The sequence below is a fragment of the Ailuropoda melanoleuca genome, chromosome 8 (assembly GCF_002007445.2).
Source record: "Ailuropoda melanoleuca isolate Jingjing chromosome 8, ASM200744v2, whole genome shotgun sequence".
Lineage (NCBI taxonomy): Eukaryota > Metazoa > Chordata > Mammalia > Carnivora > Ursidae > Ailuropoda > Ailuropoda melanoleuca.
The window spans coordinates 13221129-13241151 of NC_048225.1; the positions used below are offsets into that span (position 1 = coordinate 13221129).

Below are 20023 nucleotides of genomic sequence, written 5' to 3' on the forward strand. Positions count from 1 at the left end.
GGTTTATTTAGATAGATTTCTCCTAAGATACTGCTAGGAGAAAAGGAGCAAGTAAATATCAGCAGTCCTAGTTGTCTGGCCCCAGACCAGTGGTTCTCAAAATGTATCGTGCATATCAAGCTTCTGGAGTGCTTGTAAAACCCAGATTCCTGGGCTGCACCTCCAGAGACTGCAATTCAGCAACTGTAAGTTGTGTCTGGCTATGCATTTTAAACAGGCCCGGGCAGGCATTTTGCCCCAAAGCCTAAGAGGCAGAGTTGGAATGCCCCCAGCCTGGGCTTATTCAATACAGCCCCCAGACCAACCAGCCTATAGCTGAGACGAGTGGTTCTCACAGCACCCAGGGAAGTTCCCAGAAACCAGTTAAATTACATCAAGCTTAGGTGGGGAGCTCAAACTCACAGAATATTTCTTAGAGTTCCAGATTTATTGGCAAGATGAAGAGGGGGTCACCATGAGAGAGAAAGTGGAGTTCACTAGGAATGTGGAAATCCTACCTCGACTGCCCAAACTGGGCTGCTGACTGCATGGGCTTATAATGAAAATTCTTCCTGTTATCCTGAGGGTTCTCCAATTCGGGTTTGTCTAGACATGCTGGAGTCTAGTAAACTACTCACTCTACCAGTCTGTAAAATGAGGGGTTGGTTCAGAAGTCTAAGTTCCCTTTGGTCTGACTTTCTAGGGTTCTCCAGACCCCGCAGCCTGCTTCTGATCTTCATCCTCAAGTATGAATGCTTAGGCAGGGGGCCAGGCCTAATTCTTGCACACACCATTTGTCTAGTATAAATAGAACAGTACCCGCACATAGTAGATACCCATTAAATATTTATTGCAGGAATGAATAAATATTTATAACTGGCCATGAGATAAAATAGTCCTCATTTGAAGAAAGCTCAGAGAATAAGGCAGGGGCAGGAGCTGTGGCTGCTGGAATCTTGGGAGCAAGAGAATTCTCACAAGCCTCTGGCCCAGATGGCTTCATCCGGGTGTCTGCCAATTTCAGAGGTGGCTATGTTACATTTCTTTTCCTTTAAACGTATCTAATTTGTCTTAGAAATCCATGTGCATCGTAGAAAATTTATAAATTTTTAAAAGGTATAAAAACATTTTGAAACCATCCACATTCCAGTGATTTTTCTTTTTCATTTTGGTAGTCGTCTATACTTTTGGAATTAGAGGGAAATGATACATGCCATTTTTTAAATCATCTGTAATTCAAAGATTTCTCAACAATTTTCTGTGCACACCTACATATTTGGAAACCATACTGTTGATATAGTGTCATATTGTGACTTCTCTGCTGACCTGTTCCTTAAAGTCTGAAGCATCAGTTTCGATGGCTTCATGATAATAGCACCTTTACCATTCCCTCATTATGGACATATAGGCTGTTTCCTTTATGCTTTATATTACAAATATCACAATAATAAGCATTACTGTCTACACATTTTTAATCTGTATTTCTTATTTCCTTAGGATAGAGTCCCAAAAGTGAAATTACTCTGTCAAAGAGTATAAAGCTCTTTAAACTTCTTGAAACACAGGCCAAAATATTTTGTAGAAAAGTTTTCATAGATTTATACTGAAAGTCACTATCTTTCAGTGAGATTTTTGCTGCCCCTGCAAAGAAGAGGAGAAAGCCCTGCAACTTTCCAGGCCTCCCTGAAGGCTTGCGGCCGCTGCAGTAAAAGGTAAGAGAACACAGAGGTTCCTTCCGTACTTCTGCCTCAGCCATCCCTCCGCCGGGAAGGCGCCCGGCCTGTTTCCTAATGAGTTCTTCCTTTCTTAATGGCCCAGGGATGGAGTATGTTGGTGGTAAAGGCAGTGAGGGAGGAGATGGATCCTTACGTTTGAGCAAAGAAGACTTTGTCAACAAGAATCCAACACTTGGAGATCCTTCGCGGAGACATCCATCTATTCCGAACAAATTGAGCTTCCAGAGACGGGTAGGATTGCGAAAGAGGAGGTGATAGCGAGGTAGGAGTTCGAGGCGGCTTCCAGCTGGAGGCCTGCGGCCCCTTTAAGGCCCAATCCGGGACTTGGCCCTTTAAATCCGTGTCAGTTTCCCCTGACGTCAGCGGGCGGGCCGCCCGCCCTGCTGTTTACCGCCTCCCGGCACCGCACGCTCCCGGAGTTGCGAGCACCGGGGCCGCCGCGGCCGCCCGCCCTTAAAGGGCCCGCGCCCCCAGAAAACGCGCCGCGCCGCGCGGCGTCGGGTCCCTGCCACCTATCACGCTCCTCACCCTCAGACCCTCCTCCCTTCCCGGCCGCCCCCGCTGCCGGCTTCCCTCCCTCCCTCCCCTTTCCCGGCGTCTCCAAGCTCCCAGCAACCAGCCGCCGCCTGGCTCTCACGGCCCCGGCCGGCGGCCGCGGGGTCTCCCAGCCGCGCTCAGCCCCTAGCGAGCTGGCCCGTACCCCACACCCTTCCCTCCTTCTCCCGCCGCCCCTCCCCGCCGGGCCCCCTGGGAGCGTCTCTGCGGCTCCAGGGAGGGGACATTTCCTAATCTCAGGCCGGGGTTAAAGTTCTGGTCCTGGTGAGATGCTGGAAGCTGCGGCCGGAGCCGCAACCCGTCCCGGAGGTGTCCTGTCGCCTGTCGCCGTCCCCGCCACCACTGCTGCCGCCGCCACTGCCGCCTTGCCGGGGCCATGTTCGCTCTGGGCTTGCCGTTCTTGGCGCTCTTGGTGGCCTCAGTCGAGAGCCATCTGGGGGTTCTGGGGCCCAAGAACGTCTCGCAGAAAGACGCCGAGTTTGAGCGCACCTACGTGGATGAGGTCAACAGCGAGCTGGTCAACATCTACACCTTCAACCACACTGTGACCCGAAACCGGGTGAGGACTGGGCTGGGCTGGGCTGGGCTGGGGGCTGGGGGCTGGGGGCTGGTGGTGAGCGGGTGAGCAGACCAGGGCTCCGCGAGTCAGTTAATCCTCTACTCTTTTAGGAGGCCCATGAACGCGACGCCCCCCTCCCCTCCAGGTTTCCTTTTCCCAGAACCGCACTGGACTCTCTGGACCAGTACTCCTTGCTTTGCCACCAGCGTTTCTCTGAAGCTCCCACTGGACAGTTTCTAAAGTTGTCTCCTTCCCATCTTCTCTTTGACCTCCCCACCTTTCCACCAGCTGTGGTCTGAGCAGGGCTGGTCCAACACCCCAAATCTGACAGTCTGACACCTCTGGGTGTAGGGGGAAGCAGGCTAGCTACTGGGCTTGGCCCAGAAAACCCCAAGGAGATGAGACAGGCCCACTGAAAGGCTCTGCTCAACCAAGTTATAGCTGAGACTCCCCAGGGAGATGAATGCAGGACTTCCCAGCTCTCTTTGGCCTTAGAAAGCCAGCTGGCCTTGTAAGTCGAAAGTGGTGGAGATAAGACCAACTCCAAGAGAGGAAGTTTGTCTCCAATGGGGAATCTACCTCACCCTGACTTTCTCTATCATTTTTTCTCCAGCCACATGTTAAACGTGATTGTAGCTAGATCTAGGAAGTCTAGAACCCGGGCAGAGCTGAGATTTGGAGAATTCTTGCAGCCTGGCTCTGTGGTCTCCTGCCTAGCGCTCTCCATGATTGGGTTTACTAAGAAGTGGTAGAGCTGAGAGTGGCAGTCTGATTATTTTTCAGAATGGGGCGGCATCTGCCTTCTGTGCCTGTTTCTTTGAAGTTTGACGTCCTCCTGCTTGGAGTCCTTTCTTCCTTCTCCCCCATAACTGGGGTCATCCTGAGAGTTATGGTCTTCTACCCCTCTGGGAAATGTTGCCGTAAGGCTTGGGTCTCAGCAGCCCAATAACAGGCATTGCCAGGATTGATTGATTGATGGATTTTCTTTCTTTTTTTTTTTTTTTTAAGATTTAATTTATTTGTTAGACAGAGAGAGAGACAGCCAATGAGAGGGGGAACACAAGCAGGGGGAGTGGGAGAGGAAGAAGCAGGCTCCCAGCAGAGGGGCCTGATGCGGGGCTCGATCCCAGAATGCTAGGATCACGCCCTGAGCCAAAGGCAGATGCTTAACGACTGAGCCACCCAGGCGCCCCAATTGATTGATTTTCTTAAGCTCCCACTGTTCTGTGTACATTCCTCCATGCGCCAAGAGTGAGAGTGTCTGCATCTTACAGAGGGGGAAATCGAGACTCAGAGGTGTGAAGTGACTTCTCCACAGTTCCAGCCCTTGGACAGAGCTAAGGATAGAACTTGGCTTTCTTAGCTTTCAACAGTTTCTTTCCCCATCCCCCCGCCCCGGCTCTGGCCCCCAGATTAGTTGTTGAATGGGAGCTTCCTGGCTCACAAGGAAGAAAATTGAAGAACCCTTCTTGCTCTCCTGTGTCCCTGTGCCTGTATATCCCATGAGCATGGATAGATATGGGGTATCCTGGGGATGCCCAAGGTCTCCGTTGTGTTTCCTCTTGGGAAGTGAGGCCTTGTAGTTGCGTGGTCCCATTGTCCTACACGTACCTGCCAGCCAGACGGGGCCTCTTCCAAAAGCCTCTCCTCTGACTCAGGGCAAATCCCTCCTGGAGACTGGGGCTGCTCTGGTGGTGAAGGGGCATAGCTAGCTGCCCAGCCTGACTAGGGTGGAGTGGAGGTGGGGGAACAAAGCTGTCGGCATGACGGAGGGCAGGGCTCACCAACCCTGGAGCCATGTGTCCCAAGGAGCACAGGTGGAGTCACCACAGGCTTGACTGCGGGGTGTTTCCATGTCATTCTGCAGACAGAAGGCGTGCGTGTGTCCGTGAATGTCCTGAACAAGCAGAAGGGGGCTCCTTTGCTGTTTGTGGTCCGCCAGAAGGAGGCTGTGGTGTCCTTCCAGGTGCCCCTAATCCTGCGAGGGCTGTGAGTAGGACCTGGGGATAAGGGAGGGGGGTAGGCCTCCACCAGGCCCAGCCCAGAGCCTCACCCAGGGCCTTATCCAGGGCCTCAGGCCACCCAGAAGCCCCTCTGTTTCTCTCCCCCATTCCCTGAACCAGGGGGCTGCTCAGTGGCCAAGCCAGCCAGCCTGGAGCTTGTCAGCCTAGCTGGGGTAGGAGTAGGGAGAAGTTGGAAACCAGAGTAGGGGAGTCAAGGCCTCGCTCCCGTGGCGTGGCTTGCTGTCTGGGACAGTAGTAACGTCCTGGCTTTCTGCTTTGGGCTGTAGGTATCAGCGCAAGTACCTCTACCAGAAGGTGGAGCGAACGCTGTGCCAGCCCCCCACCAAGAACGAGTCTGAGGTCCAGTTCTTCTATGTGGATGTGTCCACCCTGTCACCGGTCAACACCACCTACCAGCTCCGGGTCAGCCGGATGGACGACTTCGTGCTCAGGTCTGCGAGGGCAATGCCAGGGGACCACAGGACTGGCCTCCTTGCCAGGCTCTGGTAGTGACCGTGATGGGGGGCGCTCTTCTCCCTCCAGGACTGGGGAGCAGTTTAGCTTCAATACCACAGCAGCCCAGCCCCAGGTAAGATCTGTCTGGCAACTGGCCCTCGGGAGAAGTGGGGACATGAGAACGGGAGTGGTCGGCAGACTCTGCTGGGAGTCCCAGGTTGGCTGTACCCTTGCCATGGAGGGACTGTCTGGAAACAGGAGCTCTGGCCCTGAGGTGGTCAGGGACAGGCAGCATGGCAAGTGCAGAGGCATGGGGTCTGGCTGCTACCTTCCCTACTTGCCTCCTGGGACCCTATCCTGAGTGCCCAGCTGAGGGGAATAATATAATAGAGCTGCTTGGGGTCAGGGTCCTTCCCCCCAGAGAGCTTCCACTGCCCAACCCTGGGAAGATACACACTGTTCCATTCTAGAGGGACAGAGAGAGCATCCTCATGAGATGGGGCTCTCCCTGGCACCCTGTGCCCTCAGTACTTCAAGTATGAGTTCCCGGAGGGAGTGGATTCAGTGATTGTCAAGGTGACCTCCAGCAAGGCCTTCCCCTGCTCGGTCATCTCCATCCAGGATGTCCTGGTACGTTGCCTGCCTTTTTTGCTCTCCACCAGCGGGTAGCAGGGCTGCTAAAGAGGGGGCACAGGGCCCAGGTTCCTGCCCATTTGCCTCTCCCCTCTTCCCTCTGTAGTGCCCTGTCTATGACCTAGACAACAACGTAGCCTTCATCGGCATGTACCAGACTATGACCAAGAAGGCCGCCATCACTGTGCAGGTAGGAAATATGCATGGCCCTGTGGGAGATGGAGCCAGGTGATGAGCTTTCCAAACCCTTGCTCCTTCACCCGAGCCCCATTTCTGCCCTACTGATAAGATGGAGTTGTGGCCTGCCAGTCCCTGAGGTTTGGGGCTCTGCAATATATGTGAAAGTTAAATCATCGTCCCAATCACCTTGGAGTAGGAAAGAGCGGAGTACCCTTTCTGGTTGTCATACCTATTTCATTCACTGTAATGACAGCTAAGGGAGGGAAAAGGGGGGCACCTGGGTGGCTCAGTCAGTTAAGTGTCTGCCTTCAGCTCAAGTCGTGATCCCAGGGTTCTGGGATCAAGCCCCACATCAGGCTCTCTGCTCAGCAGGGAGCCTGCTTCTCTCTCTCCTTCTGCCTGCAGCTCCCCCTGCCTGTGTTCTCTCTGTCAAATAAATAAGTAAAATCTTAAAAAAAAAAAAAGAGAGAGAGAGGGGAGAGAGAGGGAGAAGGGCCCTGGCTGATGCTGAGTGTTGCCCTTGGCGAAGGCTGAAACCCGTGCTGGAGGCAGGGAGGGTGAAGCCATATGTTCACCTCACAACATCCAGTCTCACAACTCAGGAGGCAGCGGGGCCCCTCTACTTTTCTCCTGGCTGATGCCCAGACCATATGGGGCAGCCATGGGTTCCATGTTGGTGGGTCATATACACATTTGCTCGCCTGGCTAGAGTGTGGGGTCATGGTTTCAGCTCTGGAGCTCTACCACTTACTGGCAGTGTAACCCTAAGGCATGATAGTGGTAATGATGGTACTAATCTCGCGGGGATCTTAGTGAGGGATACGTAAAAGGATGTGTGTGTTTTGTTGCTTGGTTTTGATGATGGCTGGTAATCCTGCAGCGCAAAGACTTCCCCAGCAATAGCTTTTATGTGGTGGTGGTGGTGAAGACCGAAGACCAGGCCTGTGGGGGCTCCTTGCCTTTCTACCCCTTTGTGGAAGGTACACGGTGTGCCCTGGCCTGGCTAGGGGTGGGGAGGGCTCAGTCCCTCCCTGGGCGGTAGAAACACCTGTGTGGCTGGTGGGTGGGTCCGCCAGGATGTGGGGTTTTGGCCCCGGACTCTCCCAGGCCTGGTCCTGCAAACTTTAGCCAAGCTCCAGGCGGCTACTTGTTTGACATTTTGCTTCCAGATGAACCGGTTGATCAAGGGCACCGCCAGAAAACGCTGTCAGTGGTGGTATCTCGAGCAGTCACGTGTGAGTGTGGGTGGCTGAGTGGCTCTTCCTCTCAGACCTGGGGAAGGGGGAGGGAGGCCTACACAGCAGACTGGCGGGCCTGGAAGGGGGAGTGTCCTTGGCAGTCTTCAGGATGGGAGGGCCCGGAGGTGGGTCCCAGGGCGATGTGGTACAGAGTCAGTGACTAACAACTGAAGTACTGAGTTCCGGTTCTCTCTTTGTCCCTTGTGAGCAGTGCAGTCTCACTAAGCCTCAGTTTCCCTGTCTCCATCATGGTAGGGAATAGGATCTGTCCCTGTAGTTTTACCAAGCTGTGAGGTTTAGCACAAAATTAGCAGGAAAGTATTAGGCCCCTTAGTCATGCTTGATAAATATTTACTGAGTGATCGGATGGAGCCCTTTGTAAACTGGAAAATAAGAGATAAAAATAAGGGATTGTAATGGGAGGGGAGAGAAGCCGCCTCTCTTGTATGGATTCTTTATTCGACAAATATTTATCGAGCACCTTCTGTGTGCCAGGTGTTATGCTCTGGCTGGAGTCCTCAGAGAGTTCCCGTCTAAAGGATGGGTGCCTGCCGCTGTGCGGTGTGCTGAGAGCTGTGAAGGGCAAAGGACAGGTCACTGGGAGTGCAGGACACAGAAGCTGTCCTAGAGGACACAGCCCCTGAGCTGTGTTTGGAAGGAAGCTGAGTTTGAAAACAGGATGGAGTGTTTGAGAAAGGAGAGAAGAAAATTCTAGCGGAGGGAGTAACAGGAGCGAAGACAGAAATCCTGTCAGAGTTTGGCATATTTGGGGACCTGCCTGTTGCTCACCCCGCCAGGTCACTGAGGGAAGAAGTGAGGAGAGCTTAGGCTGGGCCCTTGTGAGCCGTGACGAGCATTCTTGGAAGGCTTGCTGTGCTCACCCTCCTTCTTCCCCGCCACAGCTGAGGCCTACGTCGGTGGTATGCTCTTTTGTCTGGGCATATTTCTCTCCTTCTACCTGCTGACTATCCTCCTGGCCTGTTGGGAGAACTGGAGGTAAAGCGGGGCTGCCGGGCGTCCCCCTTTTCTGGGGTGGGTCGAGCAGGGGAGCTGGCCTGGCGACATCTGAGCCAACCCAGGGTCGTGCTCCACACTATCATGGGCCATAGGAAGGCGGGTCTGTTTTACGGTCGGTGGTCCGTGGGCCTCGCCTCTGGAAACCAGCCCCTGCCCTCAAGCTTCCACCCAAGCAGGAAAACCCCACATTGCTTCCCAGACTGGGAAGAACCTTAAGATCACAGATGAAGGACAGGATTATGGGGTGGGGAGGGTGGCAGGCAGGCCAGCCCAGCATAGGAGGGCTCTTCGTCCTGCCGCTCTGGTTTCCTCTGGATTCTGTTCCTGCAGGCAGAGGAAGAAGACGCTTCTGTTGGCTGTGGACCGAGCCTGTCCAGAAAGCGGTACCTCTGGAGGGCCTGGGCAGGGAGGGCAGAGTTTGCTCTGTGCTTTGCTGGATGGTTCCCTTGGGGGCTGGAGGAGGAAAGGCCAGCTGGGGGCTTCTGGATATTAGATTGGGAATAACACTGTATAGATGGAAACGGGGCTGGGCTGTTGTGCCCCTGTGACCCTAACGTGCCCATCTTAATGGCTGCCACTCGATTCGTTCTCTGGGTTTAGCTACACTGTCTGTCTGCCTCGGGCGATGTAGCTCACAGTCTGGGGGATTATTAACCTTTCATTCTCTCTCCTTTTCTTCCATTCTTCCCTCTCTGTCTGTCCTCCCTCCTGCTTGGGACCTTGTCTCTCAGCTTCTCTCCTTGGTAAGCTCCAGGTGCTGTGGGCAGAGGAGCTGAGGTCCAGAATGGGGGAGGAAGGGGACAGTCCAGGGTGTCTGGGTGGGACCTGGGCAGGCCGATGCTCGCTATCCTAGCTGGTCATTTAGATGCATCAATTCCTTGACCTCTCTCTCTCTCTCTCTGTCTGTAGCGAGGACAAAGAATGGCGAGGGTTTCCACGGGGACACACGTGGGAGGTTGGGGCAGCCAGTGGCAGTGGGAGCGAGGTGTGTTTGTCAGGATAGGTGCTTCTTCTTTGCTGCTGCTGTGGCCCCTCCGTGTCTCTCTTCTCTGGAGTCTTCCTTCTGTCTTCTCCTTGGCCTGTTTCCAGAGCTGAGGGGACCTTGATTTCTCATTGCAGGTCACCCTCGGGTGCTCGCCGACTCCTTCCCTGGCAGCCCCCCTTATGAGGGCTATAACTACGGCTCCTTTGGTACGTATCCGCCAGAGATTGTCCCTGCCCACTCACAACCCGGTCTCCTTGGGCTTCCACCTCCAAGGCGGCCAAGTGGCAGCGGGCCCCTCCCGACCCCAGCATCCCCATCCCCTCCCGCCGGCCTCACCACGTGCCGTGTCCTGCAGAGAACAGTTCCGGGTCCACGGACGGTCTGGTCGATAGCACGGGCACCGGAGACCTCTCCTACAGTTACCAGGGTGCGTGAGCCAGGCGGGCAGAGGTGTGCCGTGCAGGGCCGGAGCAGGCTGGGTGAAGCATGGTGAAGGGCACCTGCCTCTTCTGCCAGACACTGGCACCGGGAGAGGGGCTGCTGTCTCCCTGCCCCTCTCCTCTCTCGTTCTTTCCTCCTTGGCCCCACTTCCCGGTAACTTTCCCTTTCCTTTGAAGGGCACGACCAGTTCAAGCGGCGCCTCCCCTTTGGCCAGATGCGGCAGCTGTGCATTGCCATGGGTAGATGTGGGGGGGGGGCGCTGCTCTGCCAATCAGCTTCTGCCAGGGCCGCTGACTGGAGCCGGTAGGCTCCAGGGCCAGAGAGACGCTTTGTGCATGGCTTCCCCGTCTGATGCCAATAATTGCCCACTCTTGTGTCTTTTGAGAGAAGCAGGCACTGGCCTTGCTGCTGGTGGGCTAGTGCCCCAACTACCCCCAGGCCAGATGTTCTGCTTTGCTGCCATGTTGAGCGGCACCCTCACTCCCTGGCCTGCCGGGGTAGGGCCCATGGGCAGGAGTGTCACGGCCTGGCCTCTGGGGCCTTTGGTCAGGCAAGGTCACAGGAGGAAGCTTCTGAAGAAAAGAACAGGAGCAGGTGCTCTTCCTAGAGGCAGCCTGTCACTCTTGCCTGCACCCCAGAGCCCACTGGGTCTCTACCCACTGGGGGCCAAGGCAGTGTCCTCTCAGAACCCACACAGCTGGGCACCTAATCAGCATGACTTCTGCCGAATTCAGTCCTGTTGCTTGTGTCTGGGGCCCAAGGTCTGCTCAGGGTCTGGGCCTGGAAGTCCTACTTCAGTGAGGGGGCAGGGCTGGAACGGTCTGTGTTTGTTGGCCTCTTCCCAGAACCCACCCTTGTTCCCCTCAAGGACTTAGGAGCACCCAATACCTTTGCCCTGGGCCTGAGCCCACCTCCAGCCCTGCTCTGAGCCCACAGTTTGCCTCTTCCCATCGCCCAGTAATTGTGACAATTGCCCCAGGTGGGTGGGGACAGACCTTGGGCTTTGTGTCTACTGGTTAACTCTTCCCTCCTGCCCACCCCAGATCGCTCCCTAGACCCTGTGGGCACTCGGCCTCGCCTGGACTCCATGAGCTCTGTGGAGGAGGATGACTACGACACGTTGACGGACATCGATTCAGACAAGAATGTCATTCGCACCAAGGTCCGATGCCATGCAGGCTGGCCCTGGCCATGGGTTTCCCAAGGAAAGGAGATTCTGTGTTCGGGCCCCAGCACATCTCCCTCTGGGTTGACCTCTTTGGGGAACAAAGGGGCAGGATCGATTGCAGGGGAAGCCAGCTCTGCTCCCAGCCCTTCCAGACTGATTGGCCGGCAGCAACAGGGTGGCCTCGAGCCCTGCCCTGGAGAATTGTGGCGGGGGGGCGGGGCAAGGGAACTTCTCTTGTCCTCCTCTAACCTGGGCAAGAGGGGCTTCTCTGGTCTTCCGGGCAGTGGGAAAGTGGGGCTCACTCCAGCTTCTCCCCAGCAATACCTCTACGTGGCCGACCTGGCACGCAAGGACAAACGGGTCCTTCGGAAGAAGTACCAGATCTACTTCTGGTGAGCGGGAGCAGCGGCCGGGCTTCCTGTAGCTGGCAGCGTGGTGTGGCGGTGTCTGGGGCCCCGCCTCCTCACCGCGGCCCCCACCCCGCAGGAACATCGCCACCATCGCTGTCTTCTATGCGCTTCCTGTGGTGCAGCTAGTGATCACCTACCAGACGGTGAGAGGCGGGGCCGGCCCCCCGGGCTCCGCACAGAGCGCCCTTGCCAAGCGTCCCAGCGGGGGGCTCTGGCGTGCACAGGTCATGGGTCACGGGACCTGTGTTCAGATCCTAACTCTGGGACCTGGAGCAAGTCACTGAAGCTCCCCGAGCATCAGTGTTCTCATCTGCAAAATGGGGCCACACAGTGACAGTGCCGGCACCTTCCCCAGCTTGTTGCAGGGTTTTCGCAACTAGAGTCATGGGACTTCGTAGGTCTCAGTTTCCCTTCCCTTTTCTCTGTGCTGTGAGGCAAGACCCTCTGTCACGGTCATGCCCCATGACCACCTAGTGCTCCACCTAGTGCAGGGGGCAGTGACCGTGCCAGAGAGGGCTGGTCCGGCGAACGTACGTGCCCGCGAGCCACCTGTGTGGCCCTTTGCCGTCCTGCCGCGTGGGGCTGCGTGGTGTGGCCCGGGCTCAGGCCCGGCTCCCTCCCGCCGGGGCTTTAGCAGCCCCTCCGCCCCCGTGCCCCCCGCAGGTGGTGAACGTCACCGGGAATCAGGACATCTGCTACTACAACTTCCTCTGCGCCCACCCACTAGGCAACCTCAGGTGGGGATCGGCTGGGGTGGGGGGTGAGCTAGGGTCAGGGGGTAGGGGCCGGGGCTCTGCCAGTGCCTGACCCCGTGGGGAAGAGGCCAGAGTATGGGGCCAAGGCCGTGCGCCCCGTGTCTCCCCTTCCAGCGCCTTCAACAACATCCTGAGCAACCTGGGGTACATCCTGCTGGGGCTGCTCTTCCTGCTTATCATCCTGCAACGGGAGATCAACCACAACCGGGCCCTGCTGCGCAATGACCTCTACGCCCTGGTGAGGGCGCCTGCCGCCAGGCCTCCAGGCCCAGCCCACGCGCCCTCCCCTCCTCTCTCCTGCTTGCCCTCTTCCGGGTCCCTCCCTTCCTCTGGCCCTCCCTCCCCTCTTCCTCCCCTCCCCCCCCAAGCCTTACCTCCTCTTTCCCTTCCCTTGTCCCCAACAGGAATGTGGGATCCCAAAACACTTCGGCCTGTTCTATGCCATGGGCACAGCGCTGATGATGGAGGGGCTTCTCAGTGCCTGCTATCATGTCTGCCCCAACTATACCAACTTCCAGTTTGGTGAGTGGGGCCTCTGTCTTCCCTGACTGCGTCTAGAGCAGGGACCTGCCTGAGGTCCTCCACCATCCCCATGTCCACCCCGCGGGGATCCCCAACACTCAGCCCTGTGGGAGACCCCGGAGCCGGGCTCCCTTGGGCACACACGTCCTGGTTTATAGAAAAGGGGCAGCTGCATGCTACCGCGTTCGTGTGTTAGTGTTTTCTATGGAAAAGCACGGATAAACACAGAGAAGACGAACATAACTGAGCTACGGTCCCTGATCTCGGGCTGCTCAGGCTTCGTTGTCCTTGTTGTCAGGGGAGGTCAGACTGGGTGCTGGCCAGTGGGGTGGCAGTGTGGTGTCCTAGGGACAGTTAAGGGCCTGGAGTTCAAATGTCAGCCTGCCGGCAGCTCACTCTGAGGCCCTGAGAAGGCGTGGGGCTCTCTGTGCCGCCGCGGGGGCGGGGGGGGGTCTGGGCTGGGAGACCCGTGCTGCAGTTCGGCAGGTGTGTTTGTAGCTCACGTCCCTGCCCCCCACGCCCCTCCCCAGACACATCGTTCATGTACATGATTGCGGGGCTGTGCATGCTGAAACTCTACCAGAAGCGGCACCCGGACATCAACGCCAGCGCCTACAGCGCCTACGCCTGCCTGGCCATCGTCATCTTCTTCTCTGTGCTGGGCGTGGTGAGGCCCCAGCCCGCGAGGTGCCCGCCCCGCAGGAGAGGTGCACATGCATCCGTGCACCCGCACCGGCCCCCCCACCTCCCGAAGGAGAGATCCCTGCTCCTTCCCTGAGGTGCCTTCCCTGGGCCTCCCCAGAGAGCCTGGCCCGGACTGAGCGGCGAGCCCCGCTCCTCTGGAGGATGGGCGGGCTGAGGGAGCGGCTCTCCTCAGCGCCTCCTCAGCCCTGCCTATGGCACACCCCACCCCCCACCCCGCCCTCCAGGTCTTTGGTAAAGGGAACACAGCGTTCTGGATCGTCTTCTCGGTCATTCACATCATCGCCACCCTGCTTCTCAGCACACAGCTCTATTACATGGGCCGCTGGAAGCTGGGTGAGGGCATGCCTGGGGCAGGCCGTGGAGGGGGGCAGCTGGGCCCCACGGAATGAGGGGTTGGTGGCCTCGGGAACCTGGACTCACTGCCAACTTTGGGTTCTGCCCTCTTCCTGGGGGCCCTGGAAGAATCACAGAGTGAGGAATTAGATGAGGGTTGGCGTAGCCGTGCCCTCCGGAGGCCTGGGTTCTCTCCACTGATGCGGGCCAGGGGCCAGGAACAGAGGGGTGCCCGTGCCCGTCAGCACTTTCCCTTCTTGCAGACTCGGGGATCTGCCGCCGCATCGTCCACGTGCTCTACACAGACTGCATCCGGCAGTGCAGTGGGCCCCTCTACGTGGTACCCGCCCGGCTCCCCAGCCCTCCTCCTCTGTCCACTCTCTTCCCGCTTTGGGGGGCGGGCGCGCGCCGCCGAGAGCCCAGGGGAGGGGGGCACCGGCTGACTGGGGCCTTCTTCCACTTCTCTCCCTGTCTCTCTTCCCCTCTCTCAGTCCCCGTGTCTCTGCTTCCCTCCAGGACCGCATGGTGCTGCTGGTTATGGGCAACATTATCAACTGGTCCCTGTGAGTCTGGCTGTTGTCTGTGGCAGCCTGGCTGGGTGGACAGCTGGGGACGGGGCCAGCCCCTGGCTGCCTTGGGGGCCACGCACAAATTCTAAGCTTTGGGCGTGAGAAATGGGGGCTGAGGGGAGAGAGGTTGGCACCTGGGGTTCTAGAATTTCTGTGGACCTTTGAGCCCAGCCTCACATCATCATAAAACGTGGGGTAGGGGTGAGGGAGAGCCCTTTTCTCGCGCTTGGCCCTCCCCTGCTTCACCAGCTCTCCCTCCCTTTACCAGAGCTGCCTATGGGCTCATCGCGCGCCCCAATGATTTCGCCTCCTACTTGTTGGCCATCGGCATCTGCAACCTGCTTCTCTACTTTGCCTTCTACATCATCATGAAGGTGAGTGGGGGCGGCTGAGCCTCCTCCGCTGGGCGCTCTGCTTTCGAGGGACGGAGCTGGGCACAGCCTGCTTCAGGGAGTGGGGACTTCTCCTTCCTCTGTGCCGATGAGGTCTGCGGAGGGGAGAGGCTAAAGTCTCTTGCGTGTACTCTGCCGTATCCAAAGACCCGTTTACGGAGCCCCTTCTCTATTCCAAGAATGGCCCTGCAGCTGGGAAGAGCCCCATGGGGTGCAGAGGAGGTTGAGCTGGGGCTCCCCGAGTCTGCCCAGGCGGGACCTCTGACGGCCAGCCAGGCGCTTCGCAGGGACCCTCCTGCCAGCCAGTGTGAGAGGGGCCTCTGCACAGGGAGAGCCCCCCGGCCGGCGTGCGGCAGGCCAGCACGGGGCTGTGCGCGCGTGGAGGCCTAGCCAGGGTGGACATCGGGGGTGGGGACACCAGGCTGCTGGTGCGGGACGAGTTGAGCTGTGCGGCTATGCAAGGTGAGGGTGTGAATCTAGGAAGGCTTCCTGAAGCATCCATCCTGTATACTGAGAAGTGGCGTGAAGGGCAGGCCGGGAAACGGGCTGGGCTGGGGTCTGGCCCTCAGGCTGCTCTCTCCCCACCCCCAGCTCCGCAGCGGGGAGCGGATCAAGCTCATCCCCCTGCTCTGCATTGTCTGCACCTCCGTGGTGTGGGGCTTTGCGCTCTTCTTCTTCTTCCAGGGACTCAGCACCTGGCAGGTGAGTAGTGATCCCGCTGAGACGGTGGGGAATGGCCGCTTCTCAACCATGCTCTTGCACAGCTCCCTTCTCACTTAATCCTCCTGACGTTCAACAAGCCAGCAGGGGGGTGTTTCCCTCATTTTACCTATGAGGCAGCTGAGGTTCAGAGAGGCCAAGGGACCTGCCCAGGATCACACGGCCAGCGAGTGGCACAGCTGGGTTTTGAAGCCAGAAGTACTAGGCTCTCCTCTCTGCCTCATCGGCACCTGCCATGAATCAGGTTTCAGTTCTGTGATCAGAACCAAGTCTGGCCCGGTCTCTGCCTTTGAAGTACTTATAATCTAGTTCAGGAGAGAGAAAGAGAGAGAGAATGAGAAGCCATCATTCCTGGACTGTTCTTTGCAGTATGATACACAAGGTGAAGCATATAGGCAGGACAGCAAGGGGAATGGACACGAGCGCAGAGGACAGAGTTTAGGAGGTCCAGGAAAGCTTCCTGGGGGAGGCAGACCTTGCTCATGGCCTTAAAGGTGATGAGAAAGGGCCCTGTGGCCACAGCGACTCTGTGACCGGAGTCATGACCCAGAGGCAGAACTAGACGAGGCAGATTTGGGGTCAGCGAATGCATGAATTTGGGAGCTGAGTGAAGACTGTGAACTCCCGAGGGCAGGACAGTTGTCATCTCGGTGGCATCAGCATGGGGTGCAGACGGCCCCAGACACAGTGATGTCCGGTCAGTGTTGGGTGGATAGGGTTATGGGCGAGCAGGGAGGACCCTGAGCACCTTAGGTCGTGGCCCACAGTCATGGCTCCTGTTGTCCCGGTGGAGGGGGCAGGTTGTGACCTGCCAGTAACGCTCTAGAACAAGTGAGGCTGGAGTTGCTGATTAGAGCAGGGCAGAGGCCAAGGCAGGGACCCGAGGTAGGAGCCTTTTGAGGTCTCCTAGCGTCTCAAGGTAATCTCAACCCGCTGCTCGTATACAGGGCGAAAGAATCGGAGGGAGGAGGGTCTCAGTGAAAGGAAGGGGCAGAAGGCACCATCCTCCGGGAGAAATCTGTAACAGAAAGCCCATTCTTCGATGTGGGAGTCAAGGGCAAGGGTGAGTCGGGAGAAGGGTGCTCTCTCGCCTGGGTGGGCAGTGTCCACTGGCGACTCTCCCTGTTCCTCCCCAGAAAACACCCGCGGAGTCACGGGAGCACAACCGCGACTGCATCCTCCTGGACTTCTTTGACGACCACGACATCTGGCACTTCCTCTCCTCCATTGCCATGTTTGGGTCATTCCTGGTCCGTGAGATGGGCCTGCCCCAGCGCGGGGGTGGGGTAGAGGCCAAGGTTGCATCCCGGCCTGTGCCTGACTCGGCGTCCTCCCCGCCCAGGTGTTGCTGACGCTGGACGACGACCTGGACACCGTGCAGCGGGACAAGATCTACGTCTTCTAGCAGGAGCCAGGCCCCTTGCTTTACTCACAGTGGGGGGGCTCTTGAGCTCCTCTGCCTCACTGCCCAGAGCCTCTGTAGCTCGGGGGGTGTGAGTCCCCGCCCTGCGGCCCAGTGTCGGTGGTGGTGGGACAGCGAGGTCTAGCCCAAGCTTGGCCTGAGACAGTCATGGCGGGGGCCTTGAGCCTTGCAGCTGCCCTCTGCCGGGGAGGAGGCCTGCTCCCCCAAAACCCCAGATGTTGGCCAATGGCTGCTGCTTCTCAGTGTTGAGGGCCTCTCACAGGCCCTGTCCGTTGGCTCTCCATTTGTCCCTCCGCAGGAGGAAGGAGGGAAGTGGTGTTACCCTGCCCATCTCATGCCTCACATTCTGCCCGTCCTTCCCTTCCCCAGGAGCCTGTGACCCCAAGCGCTTTCTTTCTTCTTCCCGAGCTCCAGTCCAGGGACTGGTTGGACCTGATTCTCTGTTCTGCACCGGGGCCCCACTGCTCTTTGGGGCTGCACCTGACTGCCATCACTGCCCGTTCCAGTCAGGATGAATGGGGGTGTAGGATTTTGGAGGCTGGCCAGCTGGTGCCAGGCTTTTGGTGCTAAGGCCTAAGAGGGGCTGCAGACAGGGCTGCCTCCTCCCTCTGACCTGTGCTTGGGACTGGCTCTGTAGTAATAAGAGTCAGCCCATGTGTGAGAGTTGCCTTGATCTGAGGGGCTAAATTCAGAGGTCAACTTCCTATCCCATCAGCCCCCAAACTGATGTTGGCGCCAGGATTGGAGGGAGAGATCCATTCCCCGCTTCCCTTCCTTTTTGTTTCCGGCCCTCTGTCCTGCCAAGCCCCAGCTGGGGGCCTTTCAGTGCCATTGACACTGCCCAAGAATGTCCAGGGGCAAAGGAGGGGGATACAAGGCGCCCAGCTCCTCCTGCCTCCTCACAGCCGTGGGAGCCCCAGTGCCTATCTTAGAGGGAGGCTCAGGAAGGGACACGATATTCCCCTCGGTGTCTCCGGTCCAGCCTCACTCTAGGACCCAGGGCTGGCTTCCGTGTTTCCGTCCTGTCTTCGGCCAAGTTTTGTGTTAGTCACACACACGTATACGTAGGAAACTTTGGAGTTTACACTGAGTTGCCCCAGCTCTGGGCCCCTGGCTGCTCTGGTCGTTCGATCCCCGTCACCCTACCTGGTCCATTCCAGATGCCTAGACTGGGGCAGATCAGGTCGGGCCTCTGCCTTGGGGATGGGAGTGGATTTTATTCTGCCCAACTTGTTTTTATAGCTCTCCCTGGGGCTGGGGAGAGGAGCTGGATCTGGATCTTTTTTCAGAACTCCGTTTAATGTCTGTTTCCATGCTATGGTTGCATTTCTGTTTTCTATAAATGAGTCTGCATTCAATTAAAGAAACAACCAGACGCAGTTCTCAGGCCCCTGTTTGCTCCCCCTTTCCGGGTGGAGGTGTTGAGAAGGAAGGGTGGGAAAGAGGCCCTCCATTTCCCAGCTCTTCTGGTCTGCCTTTCTCTTTTCAACAAAATAGAGTCCCCCCTTGTTTTCCCCGTGTGTCCTCGAGTCCCCCATGTCTCTCCTCCCCTTTGAGCAAGAGGAAACCTGTACCAGGGGCCTGCTCCATGCCAGGCACTGTGCTGGGAGAGAGAACAGGGGAGTGAAGAAGCCCTAGCAGTGCCATCTCACTGCTCAGACCCGCCGCTGCCTCCCTTACCTGGCGAATGGCAGCAGTCTCTGCCCACCTGGCCCCTCACCTGCAAGTCAGGTCGGCTTCCCTTCTGGCCTGAGCCTCTCCCGGCCCGGCAGGCAGCCAGAGCAGCCAGTGCTCCCCGGACGTGACTTTAATGGACAGGAGAATGCAGGCTGAGGCGGGGCTGGCTGTACCGGAACACAAGTGGTGATTGTATGATGGGTAAATGCGGGTGTGGGTGGCAGGCAGGCCCCAGAAGAGGGAATTTGGAAACGGCCCTAGAAAGTTGACTTAGGTTCCAACAGGCCTAGGAGGCCAAGATTTGGGGGGCCAGAAAGCTGGTGAATTCAGACCTAACCAGAGGTCCGCTGCCCTCTAGCCAATCCCCCCTCTCCCTGCTCTTCCCAGAGAACGCCACTGGGGGGCACTCCAGCTCTGCATCACTGGGCTCTGGCGTCAGGAGGCTGGCTGTGGTGGGCGTCCCCTCCACCGCCCACTGCCCAGTGCCAAGCTCAGCTGCCCCTCTCCTGGAAGGTGTCCAGTGTGTGGTGGAGAGCGTTAGTTCCTCCCTGCCAGGCTGCCCTAGGGGAAGGGGTGGGGTGGTCTCACAGTAGGCAGCCCAAGAGATGCCCCTGGCAGCCTCTCACCTTCGCGTGCCCTTTCCCCAGACGCCTGAGGCCAGGTGCAAGACACATATGAGTGGGTCTCCTTCCAGGAGTGAGAGAGTCCAGTCTGTTCTCTAGGGTAGGTTGGGACTGTTCCACAGGGAGGGAGGGAGGAGAGCAGCCTCTGAGCCTCCCACCCAGTGTGGGTGTCTCAGCCCTGCCAGGCCTTAGAAACCCTCTGGGGGTCCCCTGAGCTGCCGCTGAGCCCTCAGATCCCACCCCCAGCTAAAGCATGGAACCCAAGACCCGCTCCAACCCAACGCTCTCAACCTGAGCCGGGTGGGGCAGCTGAAGGAGCGGGTCTGCCAGCCTCGCCCCTCCCACACGGGGTCCAGCAGGGACACCCAGCTTCCACCACTCCTGACCTCCCCCCCATGGCCTTGAGTAAGATGCATTCGAAGCCTGTTTCTTTATCTGTAAAATGAGGTTAGTAATTGTGCTCCCACCATATAGCCCTAAGGGTTCAATGAGAGCATTTGCAAAGCATTTGCCTGGCCTGTCATAGGTTCTCAGTAAAGGTGAGTTCCTATCACCAACTAGAGTGAACCCCCTGGAGGACAAGGTGGCTGGTTAGTCCACCACCAGCCTCAGGGATGGAGCCCCCAGCTCCTTCCCCCTCTCTCTGGCCAGGCCCTCTTGAATTTCCCCTGCCCTCAAACTCGGGGGCAGGGAGCAGTGAAGAAGGAGCAGCCCTAAGTCCAGACAGCAGGGAAAGCCTTCATGGTCCTGTCCATAAAAGGCTTTTCCCCGGTGGCTTCCCGGGCCGGCAGCTGAGCTCCGCCCCGCCCGCTCCATCTCCAAAGCATGCAGAGAATGTCTCGGGCAGCCCCCGGCAGACTGCTCCAACTTGGTGTCTTTCCCCAAATATGGAGCCTGTGTGGAGTCACTGGGGGTGCTGGGGGTGGGGAACAGGCTGGGTTCTT

The 20023-nt window shown here is 57.8% G+C and overlaps 1 protein-coding gene across 5 annotated transcripts; it reads left to right on the forward strand.

Moving 5' to 3' along the window:
* The first annotated feature begins 1789 nt into the window (after positions 1–1789).
* Positions 1790–18158, forward strand: SIDT2 (SID1 transmembrane family member 2). Of its 5 annotated transcripts, none has more exons than XM_034665822.1 (27): positions 1790–2829; positions 4697–4818; positions 5120–5284; positions 5376–5421; positions 5817–5918; positions 6028–6111; positions 6982–7081; positions 7271–7336; positions 8242–8335; positions 8687–8739; positions 9088–9099; positions 9476–9547; positions 9697–9768; positions 10826–10944; positions 11269–11342; positions 11437–11503; positions 12024–12097; positions 12230–12353; positions 12520–12637; positions 13168–13304; positions 13567–13675; positions 13939–14015; positions 14192–14238; positions 14513–14618; positions 15228–15338; positions 16493–16606; positions 16699–18158. In XM_034665822.1, the coding sequence occupies exons 1-27, from the start codon at positions 2647–2649 to the stop codon at positions 16759–16761; spliced, it is 2511 nt and encodes an 836-aa protein (XP_034521713.1). In that variant the 5' UTR covers positions 1790–2646; the 3' UTR covers positions 16762–18158. The 5 variants fall into 5 exon arrangements, with proteins under 5 accessions (XP_034521713.1, XP_034521717.1, XP_034521714.1 ...); XM_034665826.1 differs by lacking the exon at positions 9088–9099 and adding an exon at positions 9959–10021 and having other exon boundaries at positions 1803–2829; XM_034665823.1 differs by lacking the exon at positions 9088–9099 and having other exon boundaries at positions 1805–2829.
* The last annotated feature ends 1865 nt before the right edge of the window (positions 18159–20023 follow it).